Consider the following 25,462-nt stretch of genomic DNA (forward strand, 5'->3'; position numbering starts at 1 on the left):
ATTAATTTAATAGGAATTTGGAGTGCCTAAATCTTCTGCTAAATACTGGTGCAGACTTCAACAAAAAGGACAGATTTGGAAGGTAAGACATTCCAGATTTGTATATTAGAAAGGGCTTTTAAAAGTATTGCAGTAGCAGCTTATTGATATGTGGCCAAGTCTGTGTTCCAGTTTAACTGGTTTTTTATGATATCATGTCTCTAATAAACTATGTTTCATCATATGTTCTCAAAAGTCGCAAACATATTTTGTAATCCTGTTTTGTTAGGTGGGTGTTTAGTCTTGTTTTTAAAGACTGAATTTCACATTCAGCTGTAATTTTTGTGAACCTTCTTTCCTTATAGCATGGATCTAATATGTTTAAAGTGCTCTCATCCAAGGACATTACTAATGTTTTCCAAAAAATCTATTAGTCAAATCTGTAAATCTCTGGCTATTTTTAAGCTCTTTTATTAAAATGCCCAGTATTTTATTATAACTGCTTCACCTTTTTCATTTCACAGTATTGATCCTTTTCTGCTTCCCTGTTTGAGCTCTGAACTCCTTTGGAATTACATTAATTTCTGGTTTTAGTATATGATTAAGTTTAGATGGCAGGATCAGTACTCATGTAAAATCTCACATCACATCATGGAAAATATGGTTTTCTGGGATGTGAAGAGCAGGAGTAGGATTTAAAGAAAAAGTTATGGATCCAAAGTTGTATTTTGGTTTAAATTCCACTTCCATTATCGTCGCACTATGACATGTAATAACTCACGCACGCACACTAAGATCAAGAGAGCAAAAGGAAGCAAGTTTTATTTCTGACTTCGCAATGTATAGAATTCCAAAAGTGACAGTGGATTGGAGGATAAAATTGTTACCTCTCCAACTATACTGGTCAAACTAACAGTCCCATCAGTTCTCTCTTCTCACAAAGAAGAATGCAAAACAATCATTATTTACATGACAGTGCGTGAGAAACTCTAGTAGAAATATGTAAATGTCAGAAGACGTAGAAAACTTAAAAGAACTTTAAAACTTTTAAAAGAACAGGGCAATACATTATTTCTTGGGAAAGGTACAAGTATCTGTCACAACTTTAGTCATCAAAAGTGGAGTTTCCTTTTGATTTGGTTTAGATTTTGGTTAAATGTTCATGTTATATAGAGCATTTTTTTCAGGAGATAGAAAATACTGGTTTAAAATGGGGAGAAATGGGAAAAAGACACTTTAAGGGAGAGGAAAGAGCCTGAATATCTCCTCAAAATCAAGATATTTATAGCTGCAGTCTCTTTTTAAAAATAGAAAATTAAATTCTGAATCATATTGGCCTTTTTAAAATTTTAGCTAAATTGGCATATTTAGAAAATTGTTTATGTATTTGAAGCTGGGATAAGTTTTCTCTGACAATATACATCCATACTAATATTTCATGGTTTTGATACAAGAAGACAAGGTGTATTTAACAGTGCTTCTGCTATGTCAGTATAGATAAAAATAAATAAAAATGTTTTCCTCTCTTAGGCAAAATTGTGCTTTGTTTATTAAAAATGTCTCTTTGTGCAATTGTTGTATTTTATTTGTGCTATATTTAGTTGTTGTGCAGCTTTTGATTTGTCCATATTTTTCCACGTGGCTTGAAATTACTTAACAGAAAATAGTATTTCTAATGTAAACTGGATTTCCCTCTCTAAGTTAACACAAGAAAATTCAAATAAACCTTCATTTAATATGAAGCTTGTGCATATTTTGGCTGTCAAATAAATCCACTATATATGGTTCAGCATTGTTAAGTGGTCCCTAGAAAGTGGCCCTGTTCTTTAATACTGTGATGATGCATTCTTCACCACAAATACGTACTTAAAAATGTAAGGGGGATTTAAGTTTCACTTTATTTTGCTTTTTTTGTCTCTATAATATTATTTTGCTGTTATTTACCATTGTACTTTTTATTTAAATGTGTACTAAAGAACTCCACTCCATTATGCTGCTGCCAATTGTAATTATCAGTGCCTGTTTGCCCTTGTGGGATCTGGAGCTAGTGTGAATGACCTCGATGAGAGGGGTTGTACACCTCTGCACTATGCAGCTGCATCAGACACAGATGGGAAGTAAGTGGCATGCTTTGTACTAAAGCCTTTCTCATTAGGAACATTTGAGCTGTGAATTTTGTGTGTGTTCTGCCTTCAGATTTGCCAAATGCATTTCTTGTATTTTTAAAGATAAAACTTGGCAGAAGTGTGTGCATCGTATGTAAAAGACGTAATGTAACAAATATTTCAGAGGAAAAAAATGAACAGCAGGAAAATGTATTGTAAGAATTTTATGTCCTATAATGCAGATGTCCTAAATCAGGAATTAATTGGGAATAGAGTTCTTAATCCTATGTGTTGTGTAGTGGTTGAATAAATATCTTTTGTGGGGGTCATTAAGTTAGTTGTGGGCAGTAGGGTCATTTTGCCTTAAAATCAAATTCCAATGAAGGATGGATATTCACTTGATATTTCAATATAAGATGCTTTGTCTATTTGATGTTTGTGTAAACTACAGCTGTAATGCCAAACATGACTATCTGTTGATAGTGTAAATTTTTATGATGTAGTTACACTTTTATTAATGAGATGCATCCAGAATCTTTCATAAATCCACTGATCTCTTACATGTGTTTATTTTCTAACCAATGGTTATATTTGACATATTTATGTCAATGACTTAAATACTTACATGCAAAGTGTATACAGGTAGGACAAAAGTGATGATTACTTAAGCTCCAGACATTGGATATATTGAGGAGACAAGAAGAGCATCACTTCTTGTGCACACATTCACATGTGCAGCAGCACATTCCACATGCACACAGTGACACCTTCCCTGGAGAAGTGCTGCTTCGTGCCAAATCACCTTTTTTTTAATACAGCACCTTTTAAAGGGTGAGATAGCAATAAGAACGAGGTGTTGAATAACTTACAGATTGGGTTTTGAAGGCTAAATAAAGAATACTTTTATGGCCATTTAACTTATATTTGAACAATGTGCCTTTTTTATGTAAAGCCAGATTTCAAAATTAAATTGTCTGCTGCTTTTTAGAAATAATTTCGATTCCTGCTGGAGCTTGCTGAGATAATTTTACTTTAATTGCCCTCTTACAAGTTGAGCTAGAATTAATTTTAGCTTCACAGTTGCTCTGAAAACCTCCAAACTATAATGGTTCTTCAGATGACATAGTTTTGCCATCTGTCTTACAAGAGGCAGGAGCAGGAATGATGATGACAATACTGCAGAGCTTTGGGAGGTAACTCAAAGCATCGTCTCTGGAGCCCATGGGCTGTTGCCCTTCTGATTAACATTTGGGTCTCTGGAAGAGAGACTGCAAAGCAGAATGGCCTGAGGGGAAGCTTTTTATATTGATGCACCAAGATGAGTAGTAACAGCTGGAAAAACAGTACTGCTCAGCTCATTCAAAACAGAAATGAAGTTAAAAATGATTACTGGAGTCGGAATAAAGCCTGGGAAAAAAACATGTCAGGAAACCATCTACATAAAATTCCAAAAATATTTATGTGCAATTTTATGGTCTTTGTTTACAAATCTTTAAAGACAGATTTTAGAGACAGGGATGTTTTTGTTGAAAATTATTTTCCAGTTTATTCCTGTTTGAAAGTATTTCTTTTGTATATTTAACAAATGCTTTTGATGTGGAACGGACACCACTAAGCCCCATTTTACCATGACTAGAGAGAAAAGCATGATTTCAGAATGAGGCAGAATAAGCAGCATCTTAGAGGAGAAAAAAAAATGTTGCTTCTATTTATACTTTTCTAATGGAAAATAAATGAATAAAGAATAAATATATGGGAAATAAATTTAATTTACCTGGGCTTTCAGAAAGTTTGATTAATATCCTCTTTAAGAGACCTATTGAGGGCAGTTAATTATGTGAAAGATGCAAGAGTACTCTCTCTCGTGGATGCAAAAAAACATTGAAAATAATTATCTGGTTTGCACTTGAAAGATTGGGTAGTTGAGGATTTTTAGTAGACTTGGCTCTATGCAGTGTATTTAGTATATTGTAGAAATTTACGTAACTAAAGCCAGTGACAGGTAACATTTATTAATCACCCATGAATGCTAACACAAAATTGATGATCCAAATTAAAAAGAAAGTTAGATGATTGGACAAATGAAATGTCAGAACTGTAGTTCTTACTTAATGAGACAAATTGATTTGTCTTTGAGTTCTCATAAATCTCATCTCATTTTAATTCAAACAAAAACATGCAAGCACAGTTGTCATTAATGAAGTCCAGGCATTTGTTTACTGGACAAATAATACCTGAATTGATTGGATAAAAACATAGATATGCTTTACAAGTAGCTTTTTATTAGCTATACTGAACTAGATTTCAAGTTACTTGCATCTTATGTTACATATGTTATTCTTTAAAACTCAAGAAATTTTACCTTTTTCACTACATACTAAGTCCTTGTTTATGTTGGGCAAAAAAATTATGCAAGTGGGACTACACCTCTGATAAGGAAGTATTTAGTGATCCCAAAGAAAAGAAGGGATGTTGACCTGTTGTACACTTCAGAATAATGAATAGCTTCACCAGGAAGTTCAAGGTCATAATAATGACTTGGGAAAATGTTGCTGAAATTATAGACAACATAAAAGTATGAAACATCAGGGTTATTGCTTGCAATCATTTACTGTGCACACATGGCGTCTCTTAAAAACAGAAAACTAGGGAGAGATTGAGCTGACTTGAATCCCCCATTTCCCATCCTGCTGACTGAGTGTGGTTGAAACTGGGCTGATCATATTCCACCTTATAAATTTGTCTAGTGAAAGTAAGGAATGGTAAGATATATGTATGACAATAACTGAGTATTTACTGTATAAACACATTTTTAAAATTGTGTCTGGTAGTGGAATTGTGTGTGTGTGTTACTCTTGTATGCTACCATGAAGATCTGCTTCTCTTCTTTGCATATAACATACAGAAGAAGGGATTAATGCAGAAAAACATACAAAATAGTAATCATTGATATTAGCAAAGGTAACTGCAGTTGTGTTAGCTAGGAGGAAAATAGCTATGAAATACTAGTTTTAACTAAGTCAGAGAGCTCAGAAGATGCAGGATGTCTGCAGAGAATGATTATTTCAAATTTTGAAGCTTTGTGATTGACCTTTATGTTTGATGTAATGAGGTAGCTTTCTCTAGTCCTAGCCAATATTGTACATTAAATCAGTGTCCCTGTGTGCTGTATTCTATTTTCCAGTTGAATTGGAACAATTTATCACTTAGCATTAAGTTGAAATTCAGCATTTAGATACATGGTTGCATATGTCAATTTGAATAGGTGCCTGGAATACTTGCTAAGAAATGATGCCAACCCTGGGATCCGAGACAAACAAGGATACAATGCAGTTCATTATTCAGCTGCTTACGGTCATCGCTTGTGTCTTGAATTGGTAAGAGGACATATCCTGCATGAAAGGTGTACCGGCTGCTCTTACAGGGTGTGATGGAGAGGCCAGGGTATTCCTCCACCTTGGCTGTCAGCTGGGTCACTACTGTTTTTCAGCCTCTGTGCAGATAAATTGAAGCATTTGGTATTCCTAAAACAGAAGCAAGATGAGGAGTTAGGGTGCTAGATACTGGCTTAAAAAGACGAAAAATTCTCAGATGAAGAGGTAACTGGTTGAAGATGTGGGATATCGTTTCTTGATTTAGACTACACTACTATTTTCTTTTGCTGATGGCTGAAATAAAATAACCACAAGTTATCCTGTTGAGAACTTTTAAGAAATTTCATGAATATCATTTAAAAGGCGCAAATGAAAATGTGGGGGAAACCTGTAAAGAAAGGGTGCCTTATGAAATAGTTCATGCAGTTACAGTAACTAGTGGCCGCATCATAGAATTTCAGATAATAAAGCCATGGTTAGTTTTTTATTGCTCTTTGCAAAATATGTATGTTATTTGATATACTGTGTTTTACAACTTCAGTATTTTTTATTAAAATTGCACTTTTATATTTAAATGTATTCAAACATGAATTTTGGATGTTTTTAATTACAGATTGCAAGTGAAACGCCTCTAGATGTTGTAAGTGTTTTATTTCTCACTTTTTAAGTACTACTATAGAGCAAAAGAGAACATGTAGTCTTAAAAATACTGCTTGCTTTTTAGACCATTTCTTCAATGCATGAATGTATTATTTAATTTCAACTACAGTTTAGATTTAATTGGACTTTGCAATTTTTAATTGGGAAATTATTTTTTAAGCCATGTGGTTTTTTACTTAAACAGTTGGTTGACCATGATATAAATGTGTGATAATGAAAATGAAATTCAAATGTACTTGGTGTTCTTCAAATAATATGAATGTTTTAATTCTACTGATGTACTTAATTAAATAAGGTCTTGAAAAAGACCCAGAAGCAAAACTTCAGAACACATCTGAAAGTCACAAATAGAAATATATATACATAGATATTTTAATGCTAGAATGCGTTTGCTTTTTTTGAGTCCATTTTTTCTCTCTGAGAAATGTTTTCCTGTTCTCTGAAATCCATCCTGCTGCCTGGCCTTTCATATTGTTTTCTGCTGACTTTTCACCTAATCAGAATGCTTACTTGGCTGATGTTTGGGGTTTTTTTCCTGCTGCTGTTGTCACCTGTCATTGTCTTCTCTTTGTATTCATCTTTCATATTGCTACTTCAGAAGAAAATAATAATTTTAATTTAGTTTCTGATTGAATTGTTGCATTGTTATGCATATTAAATTACTGGGGTTGGAACATGAATATGGGGGAGGTGTTGCAGTTGATTCAAACTCTAAAATGTTGAAGATCAGGACATCTGTAATTCTATACTATTCTTCCTACTTTTTCTCCTTTATTTTTCAATCTGTGTATATGGGAAACTGTAGCAATTATTGCTGAGTGTTTTTAAAGGTGAGGGGGTTTGCACTCACTCTGACTTTCTCTCTCTAAGCTGATGGAAACATCAGGCACTGACATGCTGAATGACTCAGACAACAGAGCACCTATAAGTCCGCTGCATTTAGCTGTGAGTTCTCAGTTCTTTAGTGATGACAGCTCATCTGGTAGCAAACAGTTGTTACACAGGTTTATTCATTCTGAATTTTTTCAAGATAGGTTAATAAACAAAATGCAAACATATGTACTAATATTCCTGAATGAGGCATATGGGATGAGTTCTGCATGTCACTTGAAATTTGCTTTCATGTGGAATCCTCTAATTAAAATCTATGCTAATGAAACTTTTATAAGACTTGTTCTATAAGTAATTATGACTTTTTTCATCATTACATTGTTTTACTTTCTTAATTGTTAAGTATGAGAAATGTTTCTCCTCAATACTTTAGGAAAGATTTGCACAAGGAGTAGTGTAGGACAGTGATGAAATTCTGTCTATAAAAAAATATTCAAAATACAGAGTAACCAGCTCAATATGTAGCTTTGATCTTTTCACAGAATTTAAAGCAATTGAAAAACCACACTATACTTTCTGCAAATAGAGTCTCATGCAGTACATAAATATATACATATATATATATATATCTACAAAGTAAAAAATAATCTTTGATAGTGGTAAATGAAAGCTATTTGTACTGCATTCTTATTATATGTGCTTTTTAAAATATTTTATGTAAAAAGCTAAAAGAAATTACTTAAGTTTGCGTATGTTCCTTACTTGAAATAATCTGAGGATGATGTAACTATAATATAAAGCAATGAAACATTGTGCAGTAGTCAAAATACTGTTATTTATGGAAATTGAAGACAGATGATTTTCTGGGAGTAGTTGCAGTTGCTGACTGAAAGGATAAAATAGGAAAAACCCACCAATCTTCTTGCTGAAATAATGGGTTTTTTTAAACTAGTCTTAATTGTTATAACTATTTATGTGCTGCATCAGTTGCTCTTCTGCATGCTAAAGTAAGAATAGTCTCTTTACAGTTTCATTTATGTAGCTCTGGCAAGAAAGGGAAAATGTTAAGGATGGGAAAATTGAAGAATTTTCTTATTCTTGTAGGCCTATCATGGCCACCATCAAGCTCTGGAAGTGCTGGTACAGTCACTGCTGGACCTTGATGTGAGGAATAACAATGGAAGGACACCACTGGATCTTGCTGCCTTTAAGGGACATGTGGAATGTGTAGATGTGCTCATTAATCAGGGAGCATCAATCTTGGTGAAAGATTATGTTGTAAAGAGGACCCCAATTCATGCTGCAGGTATGTGCTAGCTACTAACCTCTAAAAGTTTGGCTTTTGAAGTGGATAATCTGTTTAGAAGTCTCTGTCATTAATGTTCTAAGAAATAGTATTTAGGAACAGAGGACGACTTTTAAGGTATATGCTGTGCTGAGAAACATGTAGCAAAAGAGTTGCAGGCAGAAACCAGGATTAATCCAGTAAACCAGTGGAGTCCAAGGAGTGCTGTCCCACACACACTTCTCTCTGGAAGGGTGCATTGTCCTTGTCCATTCAACTGGCTGTGCTGACAGGTGTCGGTGACATGTCCCTGATTCTCTCCTCGTCTTTCACGCAGCCTGAACTGCAGGCCCAAATTTAGATAGGCAAATTGCATTGCCTGTCTTGGCAGTAAAATGCTTCTAAAAATGACTGGAGTCTTGGAGAATTTTGGCAGTTTGAGAAGAGACATGAAAACTTACTTTGATTTTTTTCCAAGTATTTAAATGACTCCTGAGCATTTTCAAAATACCAGCAATCCTTTGCAGTATTTTCTTGTTGACTTTCCTAGAAAACATCTCTAGGCCTGCCTCTAGAATCCACACTGTAGTCTTTTTTTTTTCCCTTGCATTAAAAATAGACTTTTTAAATTTGACATTTATAGTAATGGTGTTACAGAAGTGTTGCAGTTAAAAAGAGCATTATGTACAAAACATCATCATTCTAACCACTTGATTTGTTGTCCATGAGCACAAGCTGCATTCTTCTATTTGATTGAGCTTTCCTAACTTGTGTTAGCATGTCTGTCAGCTACAGAAACATGAATTGTTGCTGTGCTTGTGTGAACTGAATACTGCAGCTGTAGGTCAGAAATAATTTCCCTTCCAAGAAGCAATCATTTATCTTTCATGAGTTGCATTTAAATGAGATTTCTTAATTTTCTGTTTGTTCTTTTTCCATTTTTTTAACTGTTTGGTTTATTACATCTATGCATTACATTTCCTTCCCCTTTCTAAATGTGATTTCCATTATTATTTTATAACTAGGCGCATGCTACACTTGTTAACAAAATCTGACTATGATTTGCTAGGTATGTGTTTTCCAGTGCCTTAAAACAAGCAAAAATTATGCTAATTCCTATATTTTAATGTTCCTTCTTGTGTATGTTGTATAAGCATATATTCCAATTACTTTTAATATATACAACCTATATATATATATATATATATATATATATATATATAAATAAATGTTGGCAATTGATAGTTGGAATCAGTTGTTTCTAACACTGTACAGTTGAGAATACCTGATTTCTGAAATTATTTTCTAGTGTTCATATTTTAATTTAAGTTATAACAATGGTAAAGCTGTTCTGTGGGTTTTCAAGCTAATGGGCTTTACTCTAGGCAGGTAGGTTGCCATTCTGTTTGAGCTCTCTACTCCAAGGCAATTAATGTAAACCCATATTTTTGTAATGTTTTACAGCTACCAATGGTCATTCAGAATGTTTGCGGCTGTTGATAGGAAATGCAGAGCCACAGAATGCAGTGGACATTCAAGATGGAAATGGACAGTGAGTTTAAATGATGGGCATTCTGTTCTACACAAGTTATTGCATTTCATAAAAGAAAAAAACAAATATTTTACAGTAGTTATTTTTAACTTATTTAAAAGGAAATTATTGCAATAAACATAAACTTGAGAGTGAAAAATGTTCAGTTGAGAGGAAACTAAAATGTATCTTACTGTTCAGATGCTGAGAAAATGGATTCTAGTTACATAATCAGGGTTTCTGAACTGGGGCATGTTACTTTATTTTCTCAAATCGAAAAAGCAAATGAGTGGAAGGTCATTGATGATGTAAATCTTAACAGTGTTGATTGGAAGGATAGCAGTTGTTATACTTGAGCTGAGTGCTAGTCTGTTAAATTTCCAAGTGTAAATTTCCACTTTATTTCTGTCTCTGCTTAGGACTCCTCTGATGTTGTCAGTTCTCAATGGGCACACCGACTGTGTTTATTCACTCCTTAACAAAGGGGCAAATGTAGATGCCAAAGATAAGTGGGGAAGGACAGCATTACATAGAGGGGTAAGAGAATATTCCCTTTCTTTCGTTTCCAGTTTCCTACATGCCAATTTCAAATAAATACTTAATATGTAGTCTTAATAAATCTCTCATTATTCTCATTTTGCCATTTTAATTTTTAATTCTATTTTTAGTTGCATTCAAAAAGTGGATTCCACCTATTTGCTACCTACCCTCAGAATTCCTTTGGACTTCTAGAACCTCCTAATCTTACTGTAAAATGTTGACTGGAGAGGTCCTAGAGTACAGTTTTTTATTGGAGGGAAGGTAGTGTTAATGGGATGAAGAAAAGCGTGATACCTACCACATGCCAAATATTTTGTTTATAGTGTCTGCCAGATAAGACAATTGAATGAGCCCAAGAGATTAGTAGTTCATTCAGTGTTATTCCAAGAAAATACTCTGACATAAGTATTGCTATTTTCCCAACAGAATGTCTCTTTTCAGGAATAAAAATAACTTATTTTTCTTATTTCATTGCGCCTTGAAAATGCAAGAATTTGCCCAAAGTTTGCTTGCTTTAGTTTTACACCTTGGCTTATATACATGAATATTTTCAAACTGGCCCTTTCCTGTCTCCCTGTCACAGGCAGTTACTGGGCATGAGGAATGTGTGGAAGCATTGCTTCAACATGGTGCTAAGTCCTTACTACGGGACTGTAGGGGACGGACCCCCATCCACTTGTCAGCTGCGTGTGGCCATATAGGTGTCCTGGGAGCTCTGCTGCAGTCAGCTGCTTCTGTGGATGCAGCACCTGCAATGGCAGACAATCACGGCTACACATCACTGCACTGGGCCTGCTATAACGGTAAAATGCATTGAAATACACCTTTACCTCTATTTGGTGATATTGGGGTAGAAGTATTAATAACTTGATATTAATACAAAAGCAATATATAAAGTCCATCCTCTTTCAGTTCCTTTCAGTGAATGAGAGAAAATTACAGACATGATATCTTGATGAGGAATGTATTAACATCGAATACATAAGAGAGGTTTACTTTTGTCATACACTATCTTACTTAGTTTTATGCCTCAAGGAGTCTTTAAAGAAATTCAGCATAATACCTCTGAATAGAATTGTGTCCCACACATCCCAAAAATGATTTTCATAAGGAGGAATGGTTTCAGATTAAATCTATTTTAAACTTCATATCAACTATGGTAGGCATAAGAAAATCAAGTATATAAAAGTGATTCAATAAGAATTTTTTTTTTTTCCGCTGCTACTTTTCATGGATTTGAGAGTGAGGGAGACCTTAGATGTAGGAAAATCATTCAGCTCCTTTGCTAAAGATTTTGTTCTATGTGTTCATTTAGAACATAGTAGAGGTTGTTTTTTATTTCTTCTCTGAATGACATGACAGAGAAAAATCAAGAAGAGATTAAACATTAATTTCACCACTTATTATTACGTGAATAACTACTGAGTTGATGCAACTGGGTGATAATTTCAACTAAATGTGAAACAAAAATAAGCCTCAAATGGTGGAGTTGTTTTCATGGAGACAAAGTGATGAATGTACAGAAGAGTTTGCAATGCAGAGGTGTAAAGAATTCAATTAGGTGTTCTGGATGTTATTCAGATCGCGTGAGGTACCTTATAAATTTCATAAGGTTTACAGTATTATGTGTCACTTTGATTTTCAGGATTCTGAGAATGCTTTGGTTCCTAAATGTTGAATATTCAGCCCTGTTGAATATAACCAGTCTTTCTTTGAAATTTTCATATACAATACTGCTTAATTTTTTAGATACGTATTTTTCATTGTAAGCCATAGTTAGACCTTTTCCCTTCTTTTCAATACCTAACTCTTACATTTGCTTTAGGTCACGACAGTTGTGTAGAGCTGCTCCTGGAACAGGAAGTTTTTCAGAAAATGGAAGGAAATTCTTTCAGTCCCTTGCATTGTGCTGTGTAAGGAAGTACAAAATTATTCTTCATAAATTTCATTGCTGTATTTAACAAAAGATTTTTCATTCTGTAAATAACAGTCTGTTTAATTCATTATAGGATAAATGACAATGAAGGTGCTGCAGAAATGTTAATTGATACACTAGGTGGTGGTATTGTAAATTCAACAGATTCAAAAGGAAGGTAAGAGTGCAAATGCAGAAAGAACGTTTGTAACATAATACAGTGGCTGTGCTAAATTCTTCAGTCATTTGGGGGATTTGTATTTGCTACTCAACATTAATTCCTCATTCCCCCAGCTTTATTCTTTGAAGGTTTTTGTTTTGTTCTGTGCTAGAAATAAATTTTAGATTTTTAAAATCCACTTCTGATTCAGTAAACTTGAATCGGCTTTTTGTTATACAGGCAACTTAGAGCATGTTTTAAATTTTACCACTTTGTGGATAGAGCTTTATGCATCTTTCATTTTTTCTGAATCAAATTGTATCTCTGTTATAAACTGCGTGGGTGGCGTTAGTTGAACCTAGAAAGGGACTTCTTAAAGGCAGCAGTCACTACTCCAGCAATACTGATTGCAAAGGATCAGTGGGAGAGACTGCAGAGTCTTTTTTGTTTGTAGGATCACAGGCAGGAATGTCCCATTGAATAGAGTAGAAAGCATGGCTGAACATGGCTATATTGTCTTTTGATCTGTTGTAGAACACCTCTGCATGCAGCAGCTTTTACAGATCACGTTGAGTGTCTACAGCTTCTTCTTGGTCACAGTGCTCAAGTAAATGCTGTAGATTCTTCTGGGAAAACACCTTTAATGATGGCTGCAGAAAATGGACAGACGAATACAGTTGGTAAAGAGAAAGCTTTATATACTTCTGCTCTTAGCTCTGTTAATCTTACTGTGGGTGAAGTAGCCTTACAGTTAATGTTCTTGTGAATATATTTTGCCAAAATTCTGTTTTCATTTTGCCGTTTAGATTTTAAGGACTATGCTTTTAGTTAATAAAAGTCTTTATTTCCCCAGAGGTGCTGGTTAGCAGTGCTAAGGCTGATCTGACTTTGCAAGACAATTCTAAGAACACAGCACTCCATTTGGCTTGCAGCAAGGTGTGTGCACCGTCTGACTTATCAGTGCCAAACTTTGTGTTATCAAGCACTGTTTGAAAATGCTGTTACTTTGAGAAAACACTCAAAGCAATTTGTGAAGAATATTTGTTATGTGACAGATGTTTGTTCTGTGTTAAGGGTCATGAAACTAGTGCCTTGTTAATCCTGGAGAAGATTACGGATAGAAACCTCATCAACGCCACCAACGCAGCCTTGCAAACGTATGTATCAGCAGGGAGGGTGTTTGAAAGATGAGTTCTTGGTGTGTATCTTGCTCATAAAGAGGAGTATTTTTCAGAATTTTTTTTTCAAACTTATTGAATTTAAACTGTTAATAGGTACCAAGAGTTGAACCAGTTTGGAATTGAAAGGGTGTTTTGCTCGTATTTGAAGCTCTGGATTTTTTTTTTCTTGTGGGTTAATAGGGTGATAAATAAAACTTAAATTATTGTAACTCGTGTGTGGAGTTACTGCAATCCACTGAGATTACCTGTAAACGGAGATTTTTCTGTTTTAAAAATTATCCAGTTTTTCAGTCAAAAATCACTTCATTTAACAACTTGAGGCAAACTAAGACTTGGTCTTAAAAGATGGCTACTTAAAAAAAATACCTGCCTGAAGTGTGCTTTTATTCTTCAGCATGCTTTCTGTTTCATGTTTCAAGGATGAATCTTTCTTTTCTATTAAATATCATGGAGAATACACTATTCTTCAACCTTCCTGAAGATAGTCTGTCAAGTAGAATTAAACCTGTTCTGTTAGCCTAAATCAGAAGGAAACCTTAGAAATGTGTGGTATGTCATACCAATCAAGATGAGCTACTGAAATGACTCTTCTGCGTTTTTTCCGTTTAGAGAATGCATTTGTGTTCAGGGAATACTTGACACTTGATGTGTAGCTGAGTTATGCACATGAATTATTAGACTGCTTCAATAATGATATCACAGACCATTTAGGGGAAAAAAAGCACAAAAAACCGCACCAAAACCACCTTACACTGGAACTTGTAAGCAACTCATATATTATTCTGGCCTTATATCCCTTCTGGAATCTTGCCACATTCAAGCTCATACAGTGCTTCCAAGTATTCCCTGAGAACTGCTTGAATTAAGGAGTTAAAATAGTAAGAATTCTTCCTTTGCTTTTGCTGCTCACCATGGTGCACCTCAGGCAGCATGAAATAACCAGAAAGCAGGAAAGGATTGATTGCCTCATTTCTGGCTTTAAGCAAGGATGTCTTGGGAGAAGGAAAAGCAAAAAGGAGATGGGAACAGATGTGGGAAAGTATGCTACCACAAGCTCATGTAATTCCACCCACATGCCTTGGCTCAAATAGTTTGATCAAGAGACGTCATGGTATAAAATAGGTACACATTTGCACCTCCATAAAGTGTTTATATAAATTGCAAGCATTTAACCATTGTTTAAATAATACTGCTTTAGCAAATGTTTAATAACCAAATTGACTTTCTGAACAGCTTATACAAAGTCCTTCTTTGTGGCAAGATAAGCGTTAAAATTGTTGGACTCTAGATTAAAATTATTTTAATTACAGCACATTTTTCAGTGTATCTGTGGGGTGTCGTCATTCTTGAATTTTTAATACTTTAATGTAAGCACCATAGATACAGCTGCTCCTGTTTATATCTTTTGTATTTCTGATATATAAGTAAGGCATTTGTTTCCAACTCAAAATATAGCTTATAGTTAATTAAAACAACTTCAGGAATCTTTGAATGAAGAGCAATATAAAGCAGAAGGGAAGTAAGCTGATAATTCTGTTTCCTCCTGAGTGATAGCAAGGTTTTATTTTAGCCAATGGGAACCAATTTGAGAAACTGTTGCATTTGAAAAAGATATAATTGGAATATTTGAGATAAAGCTACACTTTCCTTTATAGAGCAAGTCAACACAAAATTGATTTATGGTTAGTAGTTTGAGGTTTTGAAAAGTAATCTGCTTTTCTTGTTTCATGCATTATACTGTGAAATATTTTTTCTTCTCTAATCACAATGGAATATAGTGGTTTCTAGAAGGCAAATTGATGAAGTACTTCTGCATCTCTTACGGGTATTTCCATGTAGCAGCAAAGGACTGCCATTCTGCTGTTAGAGCTCCAGTGACTGATGGCAGTGATATGCAGTTCCTCTCACATGTGATAGTATCTGTTACAGCAGTTGAGTGGGGGATTTATCAACAGGAGGGTGCCAAGTGTTTCTGACTTTTTGACATGATAAAGTCAATAAGCAGGCACATCTTTACTAGCTGCTTCCTCACTGTTGTGCTGCCATGGAAAGAAGAAAGTTCACAATTAGTACTGTAGAGTTTCTTTGCAATGAGCAAAGAGATTTGCTGAGTTTCCCATCTTAGTTATTACAGCTATAATATTTATATAATGTGTAAATAACATAGAAGTATAAGTATTACATTTAACTAGATGCAAGCTATCTACCTTACTTAATGACTTGTTCTAAGGTTTATATATGAGTTTGCTTGTCTTCACAGACCTCTGCATGTTGCTGCTCGAAATGGACTAACGGTTGTAGTTCAAGAGCTTTTAGGGAAGGGAGCAAGTGTACTTGCTGTAGATGAAAATGGTAAGAAAAATCTAACTTTGTTTTCCTGTAAGGAACTGTGGTTCTAAACTCAACTACCTGAAAAGCAGTAACTCTGGAAACTCCAGATGAGCCTTGCAGTAGGTTGCCCTCCCAAAAAAAAAATGCGTTGGTGGTGGATCATTTTAGCAAGGCAGCAGAAGGGTAGGAAGAGTGAACACTTTCAGAACGATGCAGGTCACAGCACAGAAAAGTTTGGTTTGCATTTGTAGTTTTATGATGCACTATAAAAGTAGTTTTATGATGCACCTATAAATGCACTAGCTTTGGCATACCAAAAATGGTCAGAAAAACATAATGCTCAAAGTAAAATATAACTTTTAGCTGTTAAGCTGGATTGAATTGCTATTTGTTTTGTCACAGTAGGTATACTGCTGTTAGCTTTTAAAAGCTAGTATGATTTACAGCTCACAGTTACTGTTCTCAAGCTTCTGGCTCTTCAGAGTTTTTTTGGCACTTAGCAGTAAGAAGTAACTGCTTTATCACGAGAATAAATCCTGCATCTTGTAAGAACAAAAGAAAATTAGATTTACTGACTAATTCACATATTTTCATGTAAGATATCTGTGGTCCTCTAAAGCTGTGCTTTTGAAAGCATAAGACTCTGTCTCTTATGCCATGAAAGCAGTAGCTGGGATTTGGGGAGGGGTGAGGCAATGGATTGTCTGCTTTTTGACTTTGTTTGGGTTTGTTTGTTATTTTTTATTCCAAAAAGTGATGTGCCTAATTAATAGTTCTAATTATATTTCCAGTTTGGAAAGTTTTTTCTCTTTTATTGTTCATTGTGACTTTCTCTGTGTGTTTCTCAAATTACATTGCTTAAAGTGACATAGGTGACTTAAAGATCATTCCTTGCCTAAAATAGGGCACAAGAATAAGTGCTGAAAAAAACTCTCCTAAAATGAAAAGATTGAAAGATATATCTTTTTAATTTTTGCTTCTCCTCACATGTATGCTGGCTGGAGACATTTGCATTTTTGTGGGCTTCTCATATACAGCCAGCCAGTCCCATGCTAGGATGGATCTTTGACATAACAGAGGAAAAAAACATTTGTATCAAAGTACCCTGACAGCATGGGGATCTAAAAAACTTCTTTTTAATTCTGCTCACATTTTAAATTTTAAAGTAAGTCTGAGCGCTATCTAATATTTTTCCTCACTGTGGTTCTTTCTAATAGCAATTGCTTGGTTTATAAAATTTTAAGCAGCCTTGATGAATGCTTTTTCTGACTGAAGAAATAGGCAGTGGAATATTTTGGATCACAGCACCAATGTTCTCTTGCTTTAGCATAGTCCAGATAAGTTCAGTGATCTGCCAGACAAGATTGGCATTTCATACAGAATTAGATGATATGAGAGTTTAATTTTAGTTTTAGAAAGTTTTAGTGTTTTATATGGAACCTGTCTTGAACATGTAACTAGCAGAGCCTCAGCTGTTACGATGATCCACTTTTTGTCTTTGAGTTTGTCCCTTTCTGTAAAAACTACACTGACTTTTTGCAAGCAGTCTGTATTTCTATCTATAACTGTATAAATTGAGTCCTCTGCTGCTATATCTGAGCTATAGATCATTATTGAAAAACATGAGCTTTGAAAAAAAAAATCGTCACTTACCTGCATTTCAGTTTATAAATAGTTGATAAGATTTTTAAAACTCTGAATTTGAAGTCACATTGTTTTTGTCATAGAGCATCTCTTAAAATGGTGATATCATTTTTGTTTAAGAACTAATGTCAATAGAAAAAATCCAATCCTCTTGGTTCTTAATAGATTAAATGCAGCTGAAATAGAACATTTACTCTCTAGTATACGTCCCCAAAGCAGTTGTGTTGAGGGTTCATTCTCAGCTCTGTATCACTTCTTATTCAAATTTCTTTTTTTTTCCCATTTTTCTGCACCAGTCATGATGAAACTGCCATCACCTTCATCTCCAAAAATTCTGTTGCATTGGGCATTATTAATGCAAATTGGCCATCTTAAAATAACTTATTGGCTTTTTCTTTCGTTTGACACCATATTAAGTTTTATTTTGTCACTAAACCAACATTTCAGGGGGAGGTTTTTTTGTGTTTTGTTTTGTAGTGTTTTTTTTTTTTCCCAGCCATTTAACTTGTATTTTAGTTTATATTGGAGATGTCCAGTTTTCTGGAAGGAATTTTTCTGCAAGTAGTTATAAGATGACTTGTGCCTCAGACTCTCATCTCTTTCCCAGAGTTAATACCTCATTCAGTTGATCTCGAGAACTCTCATTGCACTGACCACATTAATAACCCTCTGATTTTCCTCTAGACGCCTTCCTGGCGACTTTCATGCTCCAGGGGAGGGAGCAAGCTCTGCATTTGGGCAGGGGGAGCCTCAGCCTTAAGTCAGTGTCCATCATGCAGACCCTTGTTTTCTATTGTGCAAGGATGCTGCCCCAACTCACTCTACTTGTATTGCCCCATCTACAAATGAAGATAGTAAATATTTTGTTATTGTTGTTCTGTGAAGCCTTACACAGGTACAAGTGCAGATTATGGGGAACATTACAGGAGAGCTGAGTAAGAGTATTTCAGTGGAGTCAGTTCATTTACCAACATCATCTTCAAAGCAAATATAAAATATTTATATCTGCTGTTTCCCTGGCTTATGAATTATCACTCTGCAGTTAAGTGACAGACAATTACAATTTGTTCTTATAAATTTGAATTTGATATAGTGGAGTTAATATAAGTTAATGTGGTGGAGGACACAGATGTCAGTCTTCTGTGGTGTAAGCAGTTACTTCATCTTGCTATGTCTAAGGCAGGAATAAAACTGGGGTATTTCATTCCTGCTTATGAAAGCCAGGAGCTCGAGACCTACAATTGTATATTAATTATAAACACAGTTTTTAGAGAACAGAGAACTTTTAACAGAAGCAAGTATTTTGTTTAATCCTTACATTGACCTTTTTATGATGAACCGGGATGCTCTGCTCCAGAAGGAACATGTGTATTCATGACCCTAGAAGTCTTTAAAAGGGGGGAGGGGGGAAGGAGTAAAACAAACAAATAAAACCCTTAAAATAGCAGATGACTGCTTGTTTTTCTTCTTTGAACTTTTATCAAGTCACATTAGTGAAAGGAATGGTGTTGAATATGACCAGCTTGAATAAACTTGTGTGTCATCTTACCTTCATACAACCTCCAGCAACTGTAGATATTAAATGGTGTGCATCTGAGTATCAGTTCTGAGCCCTCTGTTCTGCCTTATATGCCTGAAATGCAGTCATGATCGAGGTGTGGCAAGCCCTGGCCCTTGCTTCTGAATCCTCTCAAAATGTATCTCTTCTGCAGACTGTCACTGTTAACTCTGAGCTGTTTAAGTGCTGTGGTACCTTACTAACAATGAAAACATCCGCTGCGCTGCACTTCTGTACGGCCCTATCGCATGGTCAGCTGGTGCGTTCTGTGCTTGACTTATCTGTGTTTCCTTGGATTGTGTGCTCCTTTGGGCAGGGACTCTTGTCTTGCTCTGTTCAAAGCATCAAGCACAAGGTCTGTCCTGAGTGAATAATAGTTCAACTGCAAGACTGTCTCCTGCTTGCTGTTTTCATAATTTTTAGCTACAGTTATTTTCCATAATGTGCTTACTGGTTTAATACTTACGTGCAGTTGTACGGTACAGTAACTGCTCCTGAGCTCTATCCTCAAACTTGATCTGGACCTACTTCTAAAATAAAGATGATTCCTCTGAAGTAGTTGAAACACTTGCTGGTAGAATGAGCATTGTCTTGTTTTCCCTGCCTTCCTAAAGTCTGGATAGAAGTCTATCATGCACTTTGCGTTAAAGCCATCTATTATTTAAAATGACTTGTGTGCTGTTTACTTGGATGTTGTACACCTTGAACTTGTGGACTTCAGGGTGGTGCAGGACTTCAGACTCCCAAATGTACCTGAATATGAGCCTTCTTGTTGAGCTCATTGTGGGCATTTCTGTCCCACACACTGAGAGATGCTGCAGGGTGACCTGGGCACACGCTGCCAGGTGGGGCCAGGGAGGGGAACTTGTCCTTCTCTTGGCAGCAGAATTAGCTGTGATCTGTGGTGGTACTTAGGAGACTGTCCTGCTTTTAGAGCTGCCAGTGGCACCACCAAGGACAGTCCCTTGGTGCTGTAGATGCACCGAGACCTGTGCCAGAACTCACTCTCGGGCGCCGTCCAAATGGTTAAGCCTGAGACAGCAGCAGTGCACGGATCTCTGCTGAGGAGAATTCAAAGCATTTTTCTTGACATTAAATGAATAGAAGCAAGTACACAGAGAAGGGGAAGCTACAGAAGGAACAATGGTGGAGGATTATTAGAGCCACAGAAACCCAGAAGAGATGTCACAGCTATGTGACCTGACTGCAAATCATTCCACAGTCCGAGACCTCCTGCATTTGGGGGTTGTCACAGCAGCAATGCCTGGCAGAAGTTTGTTTGGACCAGTTGGGCAACCAAGTGGTCTCCCTGCAAGTTCTAGCCTGCTAACCCAGCTGGCATTTACTCAAAACTTCTCTTGATTTCTTAATTGATACCATGCAAATAAAAATCAGGCATTGGCTTTATAATTTATATTATTGAATATTGTAATGAAGTATATTACACTATTGTAATGAAGTAATTCCACTCTGCCTTTTCAATTGACTGGCCTTGATCCTTTAGCCAGCTTGTTACTGAGATAGCACAATGTTACTGAAGTACCTGTCTGTGACGAACAGCTGTGGTGGAGATTCTGGTTGAAGAAACGTTTGAGCTGTAGTTTGTGCAGTATCTCTTTAGTGAACGCTGTCACCTATCCCTGCTGGCTGCTTTTACTTGTCTTTCCTCAGCCAGGTGACTTCCTCACCATTTTCAGATCTGGGCTTTTCTCACTGGCCTAGAGTGTTTGGTTGTGCTGAACAAAGCAATTACATCTTTTTTGCAAAGCCCAATAGTTTCAAGATTGCTTTTGTAACCAGAAGTTTAAAAATACTAATTGAAAATGCATTTATTTCTTTTTTTTTGGTTCTTTAAACAGTGCAGAACTAAGCAATGTAAAATACTTTTGCAGCTAAAAGATTGTATGAACTTGGAGAAATTTGTACATTGTCTTTATTTTAAGGTTTTGTTTTCTCTCGATTTGTAGGTTACACGCCGGCTTTGGCCTGCGCGCCCAACAAGGACGTGGCCGATTGCCTGGCTCTCATCCTGGCCACCATGATGCCTGTTTCATCGAGCAGCACATTGCCCTCCCTCACCTTCAATGCCATTAATCATTACACCAACACCTCAAAAACTGTCACCTTCGATTCCTTGCCAATTATGAGGAGTGACCACAGCTCCTACTGTACTTTCAACAACATTGGCAGGGAAGGTGGCTACCCCTACACAGAAGAAGACGAGCTCAATGACTCAGATTCTGAGACCTATTAGAAGATACTTTTTGTAGGTCTGAGTGAACCCTCACGCTGGAAGGTCAGACTCGTGCTATCAGAAAGCTGTTGCTGTTTGAATACAGAAGGAGGACACACCTTTGAGAAGATGTTTTTTATTGTGGTTACATATAAAAAAAAATCTGTGAGACTCTAGGAAGATTTTTAAGAGCATATTTTGCAGAAGAAGCATAAATTCTTGAATAAGTACTTTGAATCCATGGCAAAAAAAAAATAAAGAATGTCAAAACTGTTTTATTTAATTGTATTCTACCATTCTGTTTCTGGTGCCAGGAGTAATTCCTGCAGACTGGGCACCCAGCTTGGTGTAAGCGAACAACATTAGTGTACAAGACAAAGGATGCTAGATACAAATGCTCTCAATAAACCTAAAACCATTTTGAAGGCAATAAATGAGTTTGGTACAGTAGGCATTGTTTGTGCTGCAATTTGCCAAAGGACCAAATAACTTAAAGATTTTTTTAATTAAATACGTTTTTGTGAAAACTGGAATAGGTTATTTGAGAAGTTATTTCAACCAAACCTTAATTACTTCCGAAAAAGAAGCTTAGATTTGGGTTTAAATGTTGAATTTTATTTTTTTTTTAATCATCTGAAAGCCTTCCGACACTATTAAATGTACCATAAAAGAAAGCATATGTGCTTTTAAGTTCTATTTTCTTTTTCTTTTAGGTGAAATGAAAATGATCTGTCATACTTTTTTAATATTAAATTAAACCAGCTAACAAGGTGAAGTCAGGGTGAAAAATGTACAGTGTAATAAGGGAAGGAAGGGGTGGGACATGTGGGAGGGAAGAAGTAATTGTTGCACAGTTGCAGGGTTTTTTTTTTAATTTTTGGGTTTTGGATGGAATTTTTCTTAATTTAAAAATACACGAGTAACTTGCAAACTATGAAACTGCATAAAAAATTGAATTGAAATGTCTTGATAACTCTGTTGTGACTGAGAGTTCTTTTCACTAATTTATCTACTTCCTTACATCATAAATTTGTATGTAAGATTAAAATTGTATATCCCTGTCACTTTTTTTTTAATCCCAGATTTACAGAGGGGGAGGGAGGAGGGGAGGTGAATTTAAAAGTATATTTCCCTATTAGAGAAAAAAGTACAGTGTCTGGTCTGTGGGAAGAGCTGTGTATCTTTGTTGTGCTCCATTTAGAAAATAAACAGCAGAAACAGGTCCCTGTAATGTAGTTCAGACTTGCCCAAATATTTTTTTTTTATTTATAACAGACTACTGTGTTTTTTTTTAATTGCCTGAAGAATGAAAAACTGACCTAAGTAAGCTGAAATTTTGTCTGTTAAATATTAATTTACTTTATTTGGTTCTGCTTTAACTATAACTGTTACTTTTCAAGTGAATTTGTTTATGTACATGCAAGGAATCCTTGCATGTCCTGGCAAAGTACAAATAAATTACTACAAACTGATTCCAATTTCATTTTTATCCTTTTTTTGTATTGTGAAACTGGAAATCTTTGATATTGTAAATTAACAGCTGCTTTTCTGAACATAGTATGGAAACATGGGACAATATTTTGATCTATTTGATAATTTTGTGGGGTTTTTGAAAAATTAATGAGCATGTACATAGAAATAGTGACTGCTTGAATACTGTATTTACCTGCACTCTTTCAGTACTTCAAGATTCCTGTATATTTTACAGAGTATAATAAAACCCAAATGTGAGTTCTACTAATGAATAATTTATTTGTATGTACTAAGAATTAATGACAAAGTCTCTTGTCAAACTGTTGGAGTTTATAAAATCTTCATAAAGGCTTTGCCAGCATTTTAATTCTAAAGTGAAGGTGAGCTACCTAAAGTAATTTTAAATATTACATTATTTCATTATTCCTTTAGGCTTCCTTATAAATATTGCTTTCTTAACCATTTGTGCTTGTGTCCATTGTTTATCTCTGAGCAGATTTAGAGGACTTCAGGGCGGTGGTGATTTCTGTGCTCTCTTCCCTCTCAATCTCTCACATGTGTGGCTCTGTGGCAGTGATGTTTGTGCCACGGGCAGCACTCACAAGATCCACATGGGCCTGTCTTGGGATTCACTGCAACCATTTAAATTCCAAGGCTGAAGCAACGTGGACCCATTTTTTCCTCAAATGCTTGTGGGAAACCTGATGAGAATGCCAAGTGGTGTGTCAGTTGTTTAAAAGGTAACAGCTGCATGTTTCTGTTTGTGAAACTATCTGATGATAATTCAAAAACACTGTGAAAGGATGATATTAATAGGCCTTTTTTACCTGTGCTGACCTCTGTCTGACTTGGAGATGACCTGTTATCTCTGTGTGGTGTCTGTAGCCATAGGGCACAAACTATAGCAGGGGACACTCCTGTCCTGGTGGAAAAACTGCAGTGCAGTAGAGGCTGGGTGACAGAGGAGGAAAGGCTCAGATGGCATTGGTTTGTTGAAAAGTCAAAGATTTGGATATAGAATACAGATACATGCAGAAAACAGTGCTGTTGAACGTGTTTGTTTCCTTATGCCAATCAGAAATTCATTTTCCTTTCATTTCCTTGCTACTCACCTCTTGAGAAAAAGTTTCTCAGTGCATTAAATTGCATTATTTTAACTTAGGTTTTGTGAACTTTTTTGAGCTAAATATCTGTCTTTTCTAATTACAAATTCCTGAATCGACTTTGGAATTCATATTTACATGATTTGTGTATCTCATCTATCTCATCATTGCAGTTTATTCAGTGAGCCTGTACCTTGCAATTTGCATGTATTTGTTAAAAAAAAAAACCAACAAAACTCTATTACTACCTGGCAGTATGAGTAGGACAATAATTGTGCCTTGTAAGTGATAATTGAGATTATTGTTAGAATATGGTCTAATTCCAAAAATGGAATGTGATTTGTTTAAAGACCATGCTGCTGTGCTCAGAGACCACTTCCTTAATGAGAGGTCAAGGAACAGCAGGCTCCTTGTCTCTGAAAAGCAAATAATGATGATGGTGTCTGGTAGGGGTTTAAAAAAAAATGTTCATACCTCGGTTGGAGGCCTGTTCCTTTCCAGAAAATTATGTTGGAACCTCCATTTTTCTAAAAGAAATCCTCCTGATTTTCTACAGATGAATATTGCACAGCTATTCTTACAGCCTTTATCCAAACAATCAGCCGGATTTTCACCAAGGGAGAGCAGCGAGCCTTGGCTGGACTACTGAAGCAATAGATTAGAATAAAAGAAACCCTTTATGTCCTGGGGAAGAAAGAAAAATCAAATGGACTTAAGGAATGAGGACAGCTGGCTCTGCTCAGCTTTCTGTGTACTCTGTCTTCTGGGATGTTTTATGGGTTTTCCGTTCTCAGGATAAATGTTCTGCAGGAGACAATGCCAAGTCGGTATTAACCTCATAGGCTGAGCTGTTACTTTTAGAGTGTCATGTAGCAGGATAAATGCTGGATGCTGATAAGATGAAGAGTCAGTCTGTCTTCCCCCTAAGAGTGACCCTAACACAATTGAGGAGATTTTCTGTGTAATTCCGTATAAAATCTGTGTCCTGCTTTGTATTTCCTCCTGTAAGTTTTTTTGCCTTCCCATGCTTAGATGTCTCCAAAATAGTTGTATAAATATACGTGGAACAGTCAGAACTTTTATTCTAGGCACTCTTTAAACTTTGGTTGCAATTGTTTCAGGTTTTTTTCTGGTAATTTATTTTGTTTAAAATTCTGACTTGTCTATGTTCTGTTTTTGGCTATCAGGCTAAAAAATTAATAAATGTTTGGTTGAAAAAGAAGTTAGTATTTAAAAATTAATTCTTCAAAGTTTTGCTCCTTTTAACATCTACACAGATGTAAAGATCCCAAAGCTACCTAAACTGTAGGGAAGATTACTAAAAAGGGGTATGAGATAATGTTTACAGATTCTCCAACCCAATTAATTCTGGTTTTGAGAAGAATTGGCCTTCCTGTCTTGCCCAGACTGTACCCATTTAAACAAAACAACTACCGTAGTAACCCAGAATAACATGCTCTATTTATATCTAGTATTAAAAAAAAAAAAAAGTTAAATGCAGTTGGTTGGGGATAACACAAGTATTTGGGTAACTCAGGTTCTCTTTTGCAGAGAAAGAA

The 25,462-nt window shown here is 35.6% G+C and overlaps 1 protein-coding gene across 4 annotated transcripts in view; it reads left to right on the forward strand.

The window, feature by feature from the left end:
• The window catches only part of ANKRD28 (ankyrin repeat domain 28), a 119,307-nt gene extending 96,508 nt beyond the window's left edge, over positions 1–22,799 (forward strand). For 3 of the 4 annotated variants that reach the window (XM_068207798.1, XM_068207789.1, XM_068207782.1), the window contains 16 exons: positions 14–82; positions 1,956–2,096; positions 5,350–5,461; positions 6,072–6,098; positions 6,989–7,063; positions 8,054–8,255; positions 9,699–9,786; positions 10,185–10,302; positions 10,889–11,108; positions 12,131–12,218; positions 12,315–12,398; positions 12,915–13,060; positions 13,234–13,316; positions 13,455–13,537; positions 15,822–15,913; positions 21,062–22,799. In XM_068207798.1, coding sequence (XP_068063899.1) covers positions 14–82; positions 1,956–2,096; positions 5,350–5,461; positions 6,072–6,098; positions 6,989–7,063; positions 8,054–8,255; positions 9,699–9,786; positions 10,185–10,302; positions 10,889–11,108; positions 12,131–12,218; positions 12,315–12,398; positions 12,915–13,060; positions 13,234–13,316; positions 13,455–13,537; positions 15,822–15,913; positions 21,062–21,348 — 1,915 coding nt within the window. In that variant the 3' untranslated portion in view covers positions 21,349–22,799. Of the gene's footprint in view, positions 1–13; positions 83–1,955; positions 2,097–5,349; positions 5,462–6,071; positions 6,099–6,988; positions 7,064–8,053; positions 8,256–9,698; positions 9,787–10,184; positions 10,303–10,888; positions 11,109–12,130; positions 12,219–12,314; positions 12,399–12,914; positions 13,061–13,233; positions 13,317–13,454; positions 13,538–15,821; positions 15,914–19,248; positions 19,354–21,061 lie in introns of all 4 variants that reach the window. The other variant, XR_011004773.1, reaches the window with a different exon arrangement.
• Positions 22,800–25,462: the final 2,663 nt, after the last annotated feature.

The sequence above is a fragment of the Anomalospiza imberbis genome, chromosome 1 (genome assembly GCF_031753505.1).
Source record: "Anomalospiza imberbis isolate Cuckoo-Finch-1a 21T00152 chromosome 1, ASM3175350v1, whole genome shotgun sequence".
Classification (NCBI taxonomy): domain Eukaryota; kingdom Metazoa; phylum Chordata; class Aves; order Passeriformes; family Viduidae; genus Anomalospiza; species Anomalospiza imberbis.